The sequence below is a fragment of the Sturnira hondurensis genome, unplaced genomic scaffold, assembly GCF_014824575.4.
Source record: "Sturnira hondurensis isolate 20B ecotype Veracruz unplaced genomic scaffold, ASM1482457v3 Scaffold0013515, whole genome shotgun sequence".
NCBI lineage: Eukaryota > Metazoa > Chordata > Mammalia > Chiroptera > Phyllostomidae > Sturnira > Sturnira hondurensis.
In genome coordinates this window covers 3,916,995-3,932,639 of record NW_028086146.1, presented here as the reverse complement: position 1 = coordinate 3,932,639, position 15,645 = coordinate 3,916,995, and the positions used below count along the sequence as shown (strand labels likewise).

The 15,645-nt window shown below is 42.0% G+C and overlaps 1 protein-coding gene across 2 annotated transcripts in view; it reads left to right on the top strand.

The window, feature by feature from the left end:
• The first annotated feature begins 237 nt into the window (after positions 1 to 237).
• PGM5 (phosphoglucomutase 5) overlaps positions 238 to 15,645 on the top strand; it is a 170,291-nt gene continuing 154,883 nt past the window's right edge. The window contains exon 1 of one of the 2 annotated variants that reach the window (XM_037061709.1): positions 238 to 1,029. In XM_037061709.1, coding sequence (XP_036917604.1) covers positions 769 to 1,029 — 261 coding nt within the window. In that variant the 5' untranslated portion in view covers positions 238 to 768. The remainder of the gene's footprint in view (positions 1,030 to 15,645) is intronic. The other variant, XM_037061711.1, reaches the window with a different exon arrangement.

The window sequence follows — 15,645 nt, the reverse complement described above, 5'->3', positions numbered from 1 at the left end:
GGTCCCGCTGGTCTGAAGGGCCTGACAGTCTGTGATTCCCTGCAACAAATGGCAGTGGTGGAGGGTGTGCACACACACACAGACACACATGCAGCACCCAGCCTCCAATTTCAGTGCTGGCAGAAGATAACAATTCTCAGCTCGCCTTTCCAGGGTTATTTTTGGCTGGAGCTGTTGCTGATGGCAAAAGGTTCGGCCCCTCCCAACTCCCTCCCTTGTCCTTGTTCAAGAGAAACTCATGCGTGTGAACTGCTCACTCCCAGGGAGACCTGGAGACAAGGTTTCCGGTGAAAGGGGAGAGGATCCCCAATCCTGCCGCAGGATTATTTTCACCCCAGATTATTTTCTAGCGGAGGGTGGGCCGTGGAGAGCCAATTGCTGGCAAGACTGGGGCCAGGCACGGGAGGAGCCTGCAGGGGTCAGGGTAGCTGGCACTGGGAAAGTGTTTTAAGGACGACACCCCAAAAGTGAGTCCAGCTAGGGGAAGAAAGTGCGGGCTCTTAGGACGACCTGGCTGGAGAGAAGCCAGGCGGGGGGAAAACTTGTCGGAAGGTACAGGCCAAACTTTGCTGGGGCAGCGAGCGCCGGAGAGGGAGGATCCACCGGTCTGTGCCTCCGGAGGGCGCAGGGCGCGGGCCGCTGGGGAGGGGGCCGGGGCTCGAGGCGGAGTTCGGCTCGCTGCCAGGCTTGTTGGGTGGGGAGGGGCCCGACGGGCTGCAGATTCCCTCCGGCTCCCAGGAGCCGCGGCAGGACCGGCCAGGAGGCGCCATGGAGGGGAGCCCCATCCCGGTGCTGACCGTGCCCACGGCACCCTACGAGGACCAGCGGCCAACCGGAGGTGGCGGGCTGCGGCGGCCCACTGGTCTTTTCGAGGGCCAGCGCAACTACCTGCCCAACTTCATCCAGAGCGTGCTGTCGTCCATCGACCTGCGCGATCGCCAGGGATGCACCATGGTGGTGGGCAGCGATGGCAGGTACTTCAGCAGGACGGCGACGGAGATCGTGGTGCAGATGGCTGCGGCCAATGGGGTGAGTTACCTGGTCGCCCTCGCTTCCCACTGCGCGGCTGCCGTCCCCTCTTTCCGCCCCTGCCCTCTCCGGCCCTCCGGCCACCGTGGACTTGGGCCCGGACTCCAGTCGTGCCGCTCTCCCAGGTCTCCAGCGTCTGGCTACTCCTGCTCTCTGCAGCCTCCCCAGTGCTCCCTGGACATTTCCTATATCAATCGTCTTCTTCCACCCTGAAGTCTGGGTCTGCCAAATTTAACAGTAGTATCAGCTCAGAACACACACCAGTGTTGATCCCTGACATACTTGGCGAGTGTAACGGGTGAAGGTTTTTAATATCATTGGTTCATGAACCCAGTGGAATTATTTCATGATTAATATGATTTAGGTAGGAATGGGGTAGGCATCAACGTGATGCTATGCAGTCTGGGCTCTCAGTCCCCCCCGCCCCCCCCCCCACAAATCTGTAAATAGTCGGAAATGAGATTTGCAATGATCTTTTTAAAAGCAATCCCCAGCTTCTCTCCAAGACACCCTTTGGCATTTCACAACATTTCATGCTGCTTCTCTCTTTGCGGTTCGTCCTCACTTCCTCTCCACTCTCCCACGACCTCTGCAGCCGCCTTCTGCAATCCGAATTCTCAGACATTGGTTTTCGTTGTTGCCCTTGTTGTCCCTTCCCCTCCCTCCTTTTGGTGTTTTCCCTATACCCCTATTTCCTCCTTCCCAAATCCAGCAGCTTCTCCGGGACTTTGACTAGAGGGATCCTTAACTTCAGGGATCTTCTCTGAATTCTATATGCGAAACATTGTCTTAAAGAGTAACATTAGCCTTGTCAATGCAGTCAGACCCACTCACATGGAACTTTTCTTTAAGTGAAGTCTCTGCAAATATACAAATGAGTGCGAACATTTTAAAAAGTGAAACTAAACAATTTTCTGGCATCGTGATTCTGTCTTTTCTCTTCCCAACACTTTCCTTTTTTTTTTTTCTCATTTGCCTGTATGGGTGTGTTAAAGCTTTGGCGTTGTCCATGTTTCATGTTCGTCTCCTATGATTCCCTCTTCTCAAAGTTGCAGGGATGGGGAAGGGTATTTGGAAAAAAAAAAACCCTGAAACCAGCTGGAGGGCACAGGGCCGAGGGATGAGTTGGGCGGTGGGGTTGTGATTTCTAATCCCTGCTGCTGATGACGCTGGAGAGGCAAGACTTGTATTTCTCCGAGACTCTCAGTTGGGATTNACTTTCCTTTTTTTTTTTTCTCATTGTGCCTGTATGGGTGTGTTAAAGCTTTGGCGTTGTCCATGTTTCATGTTCGTCTCCTATGATTCCTTCTTCTCAAAGTTGCAGGGATGGGGAAGGGTATTTGGGGAAAAAAAACCCCTGAAACCAGCTGGAGGGCACAGGGCCGAGGGATGAGTTGGGCGGTGGGGTTGTGATTTCTAATCCCTGCTGCTGATGACGCTGGAGAGGCAAGACTTGTATTTCTCCGAGACTCTCAGTTGGGATTGGTGAAAACTGGCTGGAATCAGAGGTTTGGAGAGAAGTTGACCAATGGTCTTTTACTTTTGTCTGACAAAGCTGTCTCGTGAAATGATGGAGAGCGGGAGCCCTGGGAGAGCTAGGGCAGCGTTCATACTCCCTCCTGGCCAGTTTTTCCAGGGAGTGAGAGAAACATAGTCTGTCCAATATGTATTGTGGCTCAGGGTATTTTTGAAGCTGCTCAGGATACGGTTGTTGATTTGCACAGGCAAATTAATATTATGCTCTGTTGTTTCTTGGCACACTACCGTGGGGGACGCTTCCGCCTCTTCTTTCAATGGGTTTTCTCTGATAAACACATTTTATTAACTTTGAGCAGAGTTTATTTTAGGAGATAGTTAGCATATATTAATATATGAATCAGCCTGAATCTAGCCGTGGTTATAAAGAGCAAAATGACAAATTAAAGTCCACATAGAAATACCATCTCTTAATCTGAAAGTACTACTTCGAAGATGGGTAGGCATGGGTGAAGAGAATGGCAGACATTTATCAAAATTTTCAAACAGCCAATTTCGACCAATGTTTTCCTCATTTTGTTCAGTTCTTGGGGGCTTTTGCTAAAGCAAAGTGAATAATCAAAAAACTGGCTTCAGGGGAAAGTGGTTTGGATAACTATAAGCAGAATTAGTCTTGAGTAATTGCAAACTGATGGGAATGTGCTTGTCTCCTGGTCTGGACTATTGAGTTATGTTCAGAAATGATGAACTTTGATTCTAAGTGCTTTAGCCTTTTGGATTCTTACTGAATATTCAATAAACGGGTTAGAAAATAGTAGAAAACTAGAATTTTTTTTCACCTGACTGGAATCTGACTGGGCGGACTGCATTTTCTCTATCTGAAATCTCTTTGTTTTAATTTAAAAAGTTAACTTTACAAAACAATTTTATATAAGAAAACTATAGTTGTTCTTTGATTATGTAATTGATGGAAGAAAACAAAAGTTTGGAATTTATAAAATGGTAAACTACGTTATCAATGTTTGCATATCTTATAAAGTTTGAAGTAGGTTCTCAGACATATACCTGTACAATTTGGGATTTAAAAATTTTATTACAAAATTGTGAAATGTTCAAACTTTCAGAAAAAAGGAGAGAATAAGTAAGTGGCATTCATATGCCCATACCCTAAATTGTTAACATTTTTCTGTACTTGTTTCATCTCTTTGAGGACTATTTTAAAGTATATTAAATAAAGTGACATTTTACCTCTAAATTCTTTAGTATGGACCTCTAAAAATATAAGGACATTTTCTTTGACAGTTACACTGTCTTCGTCGTCCCAAACAAAATACAAAGCGATTTCTTTGTATCATTTATTGCCCAGCCCACATTCAGATTTCCTCAGTTGTTCTGAAATGTTTCTTCTAATCAAGGAACACACATTGCATTTGGTTATTTTTCTTAAGTCTCTCCTGACCTAAAAAGTACCTCCCTTTTTATTTTTATTTTGTCAATGGAATTACTTATCAGAGCAAGTAGGTCACCACCCCATCTCTGGAATTTTCTGATTATTTCTTGATGATGTCATTTAACTTTTCACTATATTCATGTTTTGTTTGTTTATTTGTTTCTCTTTTGTAAACTAAAGATTAGTTGTAGAGGGGTAATGAGACTCAGGGTCAATGTTTTTTTACAAGAATATTTTATAGGCAGTGGCGTATGTTCATGCTGTATCCCATTAGGAAGTATGATCTCTGGCTGACCCGTCATGCACAATGCTGAGGGGATTACAGGGTTGTGGTGGCGATTGCCTGTAGCTTCCATGATCTCCCGCTTGGGACCAGCAAGTAGCCTGTGGGGTGAACTTTGTACCATGTGAATATTTATTTCCTTGTCAACTTTTACCTGCTGCATCTGTGAATGATTCTGGCATGAGTGAAATATTTCATTGGGGCTTCATGAGTGATGATTTGCTAATTCTCTGATTCCTTCTAAATGTTTTAGCTAGTATTTTTTTTTTCTATAACCTGGGCAGTTTCCTCACACCTGGGCTATTTGGTTATCCTGTGACACAGTTCCTTCTGGAAAGCAGGATATATATTTCTCTCTCTCTAATTACCAATTTTCATAGTAAGGATTTGGTGAAACAGCCACCTCCATTGGTAATCCATGAATTTTGTTTTGTTTCGTTTTCTTTTCCTTTTTTGAATCTTGCTGTGGACTCCTGGATTCACATATAATCAATTTGAATGGACTCATGACTACTGAAAAGGTACTTTTAACCTGTTTTTGTAGTTTTTGTGTGGCCATGTGAATTTACCAAAATAATCCCAAGAAGTGTTTTAATTCCGTTTTGATAGTGCAAATGATATCATACCAAAAAGAAAAATAACTACTAAGTACAAAGGGTAAATTGTATCAGTTAAGTGAATTGTGATTAAACTTAGTTTGTCACTAACTGATATTTTGTTCTATTTCTATTTCCATCTGCCTCAGATCCTCTTCAGGGGTTTAGATTCTCTATATATCAATTCACTGGGGTCTCTGATAGAGTTCAAGAGCCACATAGGACAGAATGGCCACAAGAACACCTCTGACCTTGTCTGGGTAGATCCATCTGGCTGAGAGCATTCTCTCTTCCTCTTCTTTGTTATAAACATTTTTGTCCAAACTACCTTTATTTTTGGACAATGACAGCACTGAGTCTGCCTAAAGCTCTTCCTGACTTTTCCTAAAGTCTTGTCTCCCTGGAGATGACGTTGCGTATCATCAGCACTGTCCAGCAGGACTTTCTGTGATGATGGAAATACCCTGTAATCTGCATTGTCCTGCCCACTAGCTACATGTGACTGTTGAGCACTTGAAATGCAGCTAATGCTACTGAAGAACTGAATTTTACATTTAACTTAATTAATTAAAATTTAACTCTAAATAGCCACAAGGGGTTAGTAACTACCATACCTGACAGTACAGCTCTGTAACTTAGCATTTAAAATGTGTGTGTGTGTATATGTGTGTGTTTAGTGGTGCCAGACTGTTATAGTCAAAGCAGCTATAGGTTAAATAAAGGTAAACCACCAAATATTACAAATACACATTTGGTAAACCCAAACCAGACTATAGCGTAGGAGACAATGATCTATGGTATAAAAAGTACTGTATCATCTCTAGTCCTGGCAGAATAAGAGGATGCATGGAAAGGATTTTATATAGTTCCTGGTACCCTGTCCTTGTTTATTTTGAGTTTGTTCATTCATTTCTGGTAGGTTATTAAAAAGGGCTTTCACCCTTCTTCTACTGAAAGTGAATGATTCCAGAAAGAACTCAGCAGTGCGAGCAAAGACAGTGTGGGACAAGCCTGTTTCTAAGCCTGAGCTGGGCTAAGCATGTATCAGCTTTGGGAATCAGCATTTGGCCTCCCCTGGCTTTCCCAGCTCTGCCTTATGAGTTGCAGGGCAAATGCTTCAGCCTCTTGAAATACCGAGAAACCACTTGTTTCCTCATCTATAAATTGGATATGACAGCACCACTAAATTATCCTGGGAATCAGATGAAGCACTGCATAGAAAACATTTTGTAACATGTATAACACTAAGAAGTATAATGGGATCTTATTAAGGTCAACCTAATATGTTTCAAAGAGTAATAATTTGAATGCACACATTGAATAAACCATGCAGTGGGCCCAGTTGCAAACAACTTATATCTCTGTTTCATGTTTTAGTCAAGAGGAAATGCATTTGTTGAGTAGCCACATACAGTACTGGGCATATGCTAAGCAACAACAGTATTAGGACTGAGTTACAAATTCCAGAGCTTGTCAAGGCCTTGTGAGGCCTTCTCAAGGTGGAAGCTGAAGTGCAATGGCAGGAGGAAAGCTGGGTCCGCCAGGGGCTTGGGTGTGCCCTCCAGTTAAGATGCTTGCACAGGTTGTGTCTGATTCTAACGGGCTATGGACAGGCGGTCGCTCCAAAGAATAAGAATGCACTTGCCTTGAAATTAATTAGACTATCTGGGGAACAAATTTTGGTGTGGACCCAAAGATAAGAGACATAGGCTTGGAAGAGTTGCAGAGAAGGATATGGTGTTGGGTGGTAAGTAGGGAAGGAAGAAAAAGGAAGTACGAGAGGGAAGCCTGTGCTTCCACGTGTCAAGTTTATTTCCTGGAGAGGCTGTGGAAATCTGGGGTTGGTTGGCTCCAGGTCTTACCTCTGGAAGGGAAAAAAGAACTGGGTGGTGATTGTTCCATATTTTCTACTGGTTTTCACTACAGAAGAGGTAGATGGGTTGAGCCACTGTGGTCCAGACATTGGGAGGTCTTGTAATACACTAGAAAACCTCAAAAAGGTTTCCACCACTATATCTTGCTTCCCTCCCCAAATCCCGATCCCAGATCTGTGGGATTGGGATATCTGTTAATTGAGCAGTAGCAAGTTTTAGGGAGTCCTCAGTTCCATCGATCTGTTTGCACCAGTTCATTCTTGAATTTTTAACCCCAAGTCTTCACTTACTTTTTTTCACGGGGAAGTACAGAGAGTGGGAGAGGTTTCGAGAACAGCTGGGCCCTCCCAGTTGCTGCAGTGGGTTATTTTAAGCTTTGTTTAATGTGTCCAGAGACCCAGATGGCATTTTTAACTAAGCTCCTTTATTAAGCCTTCTAATAAAGCATAATGATGTTTATTGAAAAGACAGACACACATCAGCAACATTATGTGTGAAACTTGCCCTAAGAATTTTCTAGGAAACATCTGTTCTCTTTGAGCCCTTTGTGATCTCAGAAGTTTGCTAGTTTCTGTACAGACTTGAGGAACAGAAGTCGGGACCGAGTTTTGAAGAATCTCGGTGTGGGTTTTGGCATAGCCAACCTTAGCCCTTATCTTTTGGGCCTCGACTACTCTTCTTTTAGACAACACTGATGTGAACAAAGACTGTAACAGAATTTGGACAGGGTTATTTTGGACTAATAGGCAGGGGGAAAATGTCTAAATTTCCCAGGGATTTTTATGTCAAAGGTAGAAAGCTAGGCCTACAATGTCCTTCGTTTGCCTACAGCCTTGACAGTTAATTGCAAACACTCAAGATTCGGCCAATACGCCGTAACTGTTTATACTTCCAAAGCCAGAGGGAAAGTTTTAGGTTCTTTCATCTGACTCAACTCTCATTAGTTGTGAGTAGAAGGATATTTAGAATATACACAAGACTTGTTAAAATCCACATTTTCTGAGTCCTTAAATATCTTTCATCTCTTACATTTTTAGTGACATTAAATTTTGGACTAAAGTCTGTATTTATATGAAAAATTTCAGGAACATTCAATTCCCCAAAGAAATTCTTTTTCTTGGCATAGAGTCACAGAAGTTTTTTTTCTTTCCAAGTCTCTACTAATAGGTGCTTTGTACAAATGTAATATTAAATTATTGCCAATATATTCTTTTCCTCCAGTAAGAGTCCCGACTGGTAGCTGGGGGTATCTAGTTTTGCGTTTAGGAATTTCTGATGGGAAGAGAAAATAATTTGAAATCATAAACACCAAAGTTTATCCCATTTGACAAAAGACCCCCAAAAATACTGGGAGGAGAGTTTTACAACAAATGCATAATATCTACAATATACGAAAAGCTTTTCCAATAAGAAAATTTAAACAGTTCAAAAGAAATATTGTCAACAACAAAAAATACATGAAAAGGTGATCGATCTCAATAATGAAAGAAATATGAAAAAAACGCCCATCAATTTGGAAAAAAGAATAGTACATACTCAGAGTTGGTGTGGATGTGGAGAACTGTTATGTTTGTACACTGATGGGGGAAGTTAAATTGATACCATTTTTTACTTAAATAATTTGGCAGTATATATCTAAATTAATAGAGTTCTTGTTCAATGATCTGGGAATCCTGTAATCTGTGACTCTACCTTGTAGACTTTCCTGGTACAAATGTGCAAATTCTATGCACAAGAATACGCACCACAGCACTTTGTGGAAGAAGCACTTGGGAGCAATCTGTACACTCAACAGTAGAGAACAGGTACATAAAGTATGACACACCCTCACCACAGGTGTGCTCAAATTCTTAAACACAGGAGGTGAATCTATATGTGACATGAGAAAGATGTGAATGACAGTTTGTTGCATGAAACAAAGTAATTAGTAGAGTATTATGTGTAGCATGATCTCACTTTTGTGTACATAATTTAGGCGTAAAAAATAAGGTTAGAAAAACACACTCTAAACAGTTAACAGTGACTATATTGGGTTGACCAAAAGGTCTGTTACATTTTTTTTTTCTGTATGATGGCTCTAGTAGCATTGACATCATTAGAAACAATTTTGTTAGATTGTATTGTGACGGCTGTCATGTCAGCATGCATTTAAAAAACACATCAAAATTGGTGAATTTCGTGCAGCCATTTTAACATTGAAGATGGAGGAAAATATGCAATATTTCCTGCCTATCATTCTTTATTATTTTAAGAAAAGTAAAAAAACAGCTGAAACGCAACAGAAAAGATTTGTGCAGTGTATGTGGAAGGTGCTGGGACTGATCAAATGTGTCAAAAGTGGTTTGCGAAGTTTCTTGGTACTATTCACATTTTGGCCAAATAATCCCTTGCTGTGGGCTGTCTTATGCAATGGAAGATGTTTAGCAGCACCCCTGGCCTCTACCCACTAGAAGCCATTAGTGGGAGGTAGCTGACACACTCCAAATATCCAAATCAATAAAGTTATTGGTGAAAATGAAAAATGTCTTTTATTTTATGGAAAAAATGTAACACCCTGGCTGGTGTAGCTCAGTGGATTGAGCGGGGGCCTGTGAACCACACGATCACAGTTCGATTCCCAGTCAGGGCACATGCCTGGGTTGCAGGCCAGTTCCCAGCAGGGGACTCACAAGAGGCAACCATACATTGATATTTCTCTCCTTCTCTCCTTCCCTTCTCCTCTAAAAATAAATAAATAAATTAAAAAAAACACAAAACGTAACAGACTTTTTGGTCAACCCAGTATCTGAGGTCTGTGGGTGTATATGGTTGGGGAAGGAGAATCCTTTCCCTTTCTCCTTCATATACTTTTCTTTATTAACTAGTTGTATACATGCATGCATTGCTTTCATAATTAAACACATCAACAACGAATAATGAAGAGAAAAGACGCATCTCTAGATTTGAATCATGGTACTATCATTTGCAACTCGGATGATTATGAAGTCACTTAGCCTTCTTTCTTGGGTTTGCATCCTCATTTACAAAAATAGGGAAAGTAATAATGCTTGCCCCCCGTATCTTCCAGGGTTATTGGGAAGACTGAATGTGCTAATGTATTATTACCAATTATTTTACTTTTTTATATAACAATTACCAGCAAACTATTTTCCTCTGATTAAAATAAAAGGACATGTGCATACTGGCTCTTTAGTCTCAGGAGCTTTACTGATGAGAAGGCGCCTGCTGATGTGGTGATCACATTCGCTTTGGGAAGGCTTCCTCTTGACCTTTGGTGTTCCTCCATGCTGCCAGATGATGGCTATGGAGGTCATGACCTCTACCCTCCACGCACTCCACACACACACACACACACACACACACACACACACTTGTGACACGCCGCTGGCACAATACTTGAGGTGGCAACAGCTGTTCTGGCATAGACTTTTAACTCAATATAAAGGACTTTTTTTTTAGCATGGTCTGTGCATTATTTCCTGTTATGAATTAGCTGTGCCAATGCCATGTTTTTCCACTTTTAAAGTTTCTGAGGCTCAGGCTATGTTAAGAGCAGCCCCCCAACCCCAGCTGCCCCACTGCCCGCTCCTGAGGCCAAATCTTAAGCTGCTCTTTTCAGGAGTATTTTCAAGCCTAATGGACTGGGCCATGTGAGAGATTACCAAGAGGAACGGGCTGAGCAGAGGCTAGGAGACTCCATGCTAATCTGTGGAGTGGTCTGAAAATGCACAGCTGTGGCAGCGAGTGATGCTTTCAACTATTTTGTCGGAGTCTTTGTCAGGGTGCCTGTCTCTGCCGCCCGGCCGGGTATTTGGTCAGGAGGCAGAATCTTCTCCTGGACAGGCGCTCCCAAATGTAAAGTGACAGATGCTAATGTGGAATATAATACAGAAGACCCAGCTTTGCTGTCATAAATAACAGTAAATTGTTTAATCTTGCTGAGTTGTAAATCTATGATAGCCAGAGGTCCCAAGTTCACTGGAACATGCTATAAGGGGTAGAGGCACTTAGCAAATGGACAGTAATTATTTCCTGGACATACAGAAAGTGGTCTGATGGATTATTTAAAGATCCATATAAACATATTTTAATTGATGTGACAGCTACTCACGGGAAAACACAAAGCTATAAAGAAAGGCTGAGATGCCAACGATTCTAAGTTTTTATTTTGGGAATGAATATATATATATATATATCACGCATATATAGATATAGATATAGATATATTCATTCTACAGTTAGTCCTGTAACTTTAAGTGGAATAACATATAATGAAAACAATTTTACCATAGGCTAATTGATATAAATACAGTTAAGTTCCTTTTGTATCTCATCAATGTTATAACAAATTGATTTTGAACAAAATGATGTTACTCCAGAACCTGTTGTATTATAAAATTTCTATCTACCTATAGAGGTGCCACATATAAAGTATTCTTAAGAATGTAGGTAGTTTGTCAAGTAGCAGATATGTGTGTGCACTTGAGCACAGGAGCTATGTTTCTATGATAATAAATAGGACTTGCACTGGTGCTGGGTGGGCCAATACAAATAATATAGGCAGTGTGTAAGTCCTGCTGTTCCAGGCAGGGGTCTGTGCTGCAAGGGCCGCTTTCTGCGGTGAGCTCAACAGCATGGGGAAGTCCGCGGGCTGGCACAGTCTACACCAGGGGACAGTGCCAGTCAGAGGTGCAGATGGGGACACTGAGAGGAGGTCCAGGTCAAGGCAAGGGTGCAGACAAGGTCTTGTCACTCTTCAACTTGGACTTTGGTAGTTTCTTAGTGAGCAGTTTTGGAGGTTAAAGGAGAAAGAAGACATTATGTATAGTTATGAAGGCATGTTACAACTAATTTTTAATTTAATTATGGGCCAGCTATATTCATTTTAACTTATTCCACAGACTGAGTTTAGTCATCAAGCATTTTTTTAAGTTTCACATATAAAAAACTTTAACTGAAAGGACACTTTTTTATTGGTCAATAAATGATAGGACGTTTAAATAATAGAAGACCCTACAGGCAGTAAAATCATGTGGGAGAATATTTAGTGACAGAGAGACAGACTTTAGGGAAGGGCTTGTTATATTAAGTGAAAGATGTAGGCCGCACAAAATTTTTTGTAAAAAACATGAAAATATGTAAATCAAAGGAAAGGAGGGAAGGAGGGGAGGGGTGGGAGAGAGAGAAAGAGAGAGAAAATGAAAGAGAGCAAGGAAGAGATCAAACAGATGGACAAAAGACAAGGGGCGCACAGGGAAATGGTAACAGTGGTCATTTTCCTCTTGCCTGTGTGTACTTCTTAAATGTTCAAAAAAGGAACATGCAAATATATATTTTTATAATTAGAAAACCATTACAGATTAATAAAACAACAAACTCAATTACTATGATTTAAGAAATTCAAAATTAAAAGTTAAAGAATGCCAGTGAAATGTATTAGAACTTACTGGGTGCCAGCTGCTGCCCTGGAGCTTGGCCACGCTGGCCTTCATCCTCCATCACGTGATTGTTAGGTCTTTTAGATAAAAAAGCTGAGATATAGAGGGATTCGGGGTCTTGTCCAAAGTCATATATGAGGGGAGACTCCCCAAATACCTGGAATTATCTTCTGGAGGGCAGGCCGCTTGTAGTACCAGCTTCCCCCACTAGGTGGGTGTTCTAGGAAACCATCTGTATCAGTGTATCAGCTGGGGTTGTTGTGAGAGGCTGTGTTCAGTTTCAGTGAATTTTTTTTGAAAACTCCGCACATTTTCTCATTTCAGAACGGGTGATTTATGAGCACACCTGCCCGCACTGCATGGACTGTTCAGCAGTTTTTGACCAAAAATAGCATGACCCCCATGCCCTACCCTCCCTATTCAACCCGATCTCACCCAAAGTGATTTTTTTTTGCTTCCGTGGATGAAAAAGTTTCTCAGAGGGAAACATTTTGCTTATGTGAAAGAGGTGAAACTAACACAAAAAATGGCAGAAGCACTAAAAGGCATCAAAATCAATGAGTTCAAAAACTTTTTTTGAGCAGTGGAAAAAAAGTCTCAGTAGGTGAATTGCATCAAATGAAGAGCACTTTGAAGGTGATTGAAGTTTAAACATGGAAGAATAAATATATAATTTTTAATAAATAGATTCTGCGGTTTGGGGGCCCCCTTAGAGCTCTTACAGTTAATGGGTGGCAAAGTCAGTTTTTATATCCTTTCCCATTGTACCAACATCTCAGTTTATCTGCAGACACTCAACGCTTTGTCCTTGACCCAGGTAGATCCAATTGTTCTCATCCTGGTACCCAGTTGGGTTGGTCACGATATGACACGGCAGCAAACAGGGCCCTGTCTTATTTTAGGGAGCCAAACTCTGTACCTTAAGGTAAAGATTTCAGCATTTTTCAAACACTGAATTACCTTATCACCAGGAGGAACCTAAGTGCCAATTCCACTACCCTCATTTTGCACCTTAGGAAAGCAAGATTGTCTGATCCTTTCAATGAGATTTTAAGAATTGGTGGGCTGATTGAGGAACAGGAACAGAACTTGGGCCAAACTTCTAGATGCCTGTGAATTTTCTGAACTTGTTCAGGTGTTAGGGATCAAATATGAAATCCACATCTTGGTTCAGTTCTAATGGACTCTCATCTCTTGCTTCCAGCCCCTGAGTGTGTGTATAAAGACTTCCAGGGGCACAGGGAGCTGGGATGAGCTCGGTTGCTCCCATCTGGTCTCCATGTAACAAAGCATTTAACTGCACAATTATCCACGAGCAACTGGAGAAGTCCCTTGGTGTTTGGGTAACCACATCCATGTCTTGAGTTTGTTATTTCTTGAAATTCCACTTAGCCATCACCTGCTTACTCATGTGCAGTGCTGCTTACGGGCTGGCCCTCCTCTCTGACAGCTGGGACTGGAAGACTGAAGCCCCTGCCATCCATGGCAGTTTGGCTTTGGACAGCCTTTGTAGTTTTTGGTTTTTGTTTAACTGAGAAGATGGGAAACAGGCATCTCTGTGTGTATGACTTTCCATGCACTTTGGAGATGGATGTGGTAGTGGCTGTGTGGTCCTGTACAACACTCTCTCTGTGTAGCATCAAGGAAGTTTCTGTTTATTGCTCTCCTCACTCTCTCTGATTCACTTTGAGACTACAGAGCTATGACACAGTGAATGGAAGACATTGAGAATGTCATGCTTACTTTTTCTTCTCTCTCTTTGGGACTCCTTTTTTTTAAGTGACTTATTTAAAGCTAAAATTTCCCCTTGAAATCATCACGAGGAAGTCTTATTAAGGGAGTTCACACATGAAAACAATCCTGCCTTCCCCTACTGGGGAAAACTGATTTGGAATAAAAATTCGGCATCTACCCTGAGATTCTAACCTGTGGGTTTAAATTGTACATCGCTGCTCTTTAGGTTTTTAGTTTGAGCTAATTAAAAACTGAACTCATGCTAAATCTAATTTAGAAGAGTAGTCGGAAGAATTCTGAAAAGAGGGAGCCATCAGAAATAAAAATCATTAGCAGAATTAGCTGTACGTGCACCTGGTGTGAAGAAATGGAAGTGTTGGGCGAAAGCTTTGTGTACTAAAGCTTTCTCCTTTCAGGACACTGGTCTCTGCCATGTGGAGGGGGATCCAGATTCCCTCAGCACCTGATTTGCCCACTCATGGGTGGAACCAACAATAGTAGAATCTAGGTGAAGTTTAAGGGTTGATGAAAGGCACTGGCGTCAAGTTAAAAGGTTAGACACAAAGATTCTAAGTAACCACGCCATAGGAACGATGGTGATTGCTCACAGAAGGAGGGCCTACAGTGCCCGCCTTCCTTAGTGGGTGCTGAAGGACATGTTCCTCAGTAGCAGTAAGGCCCATCCAGGGAGCTTTAGTGTACCTACTGCAGGGCTGGTGGGGTTGCCTTCCTCCAGCCAAAGACAGGCCATGTGGTGTGGGAGTGGAGACTCCTCCAGTGAGGTTGCAGCTGAATGCCATGCATGGGTCGCACTCCCCAGCTGTGGACTGCGTTTCACTCAGGAATAGAAGACAGATGTTGCCTGTTCCAATGCTGAAAATGAAATCAAAGCCAATTATGTAAGTAGAACATTTTTTCCTTGTAAGGTAGCAGTCTGCTAGATTGATAGAGGGCAGTATTTTTAGGAATTTTTCAGAAAGTGAAGTGTTAGTTTAAGGGATAATCTGCCATCTTAGAATGAATTTTAAATGTTGGGGGAAGGGACTGGGATTTGGAGAAGGCAGTAGCATAATTTGGGTCATGTTTAATTTCACAAAGTTTCTCTTTGCGTAGTTTCATCATAAGTGAATTTTCACAGTCCTATACCTTTTTGCTTTGAAGATGAAGCTAGCAAGCTTCCGCAGAGTGAGCTGATTTGCTGTAGGTCAGGGACGGAGCCAAGACTCGTATCTAGATCTTCTAACTTCAAGTTAACTACTTTTTCTTTATACAACAGGGCTTCCACAGATTATATTTATTTGGTCAGGATATTTAGTATATTTATTTGAGATCCATTACTAAATCTCAAAAGCCATATCTTTTCTGGTATCATTTGTCTTGGGCTAATTGGAAGAGCAAGAGTTAACAGGAGAAGAGAAAACAGACAGACACATGGTGGAGAAGGTGATGTGAAGACAGAGGTGGAGATTGGAGTGAGGCGGCCACAAGGCCAGGAACACGGGGCAGCCCCCAGAGCAGCCCCCAGAGCCCAACAAAGGCAGGGACTAGATTTTCCCCTGGAGCCCCTAGAGGAAATGCAGCCCTGAGGGGCTTTAGACGTCTAGCCTCCAGAGCTGTGAGAGAATACATTTCTGTTGCTTTAGCCACCAAGTTGATGGTAAAGATGATATCTTTAAGAATTATTCTAAAAATTAGGATTGGTAGAAAACTATGAAAAAATATATACGATAAATTTTCAGGTTCTTGAATCTACAAACTTACTCCT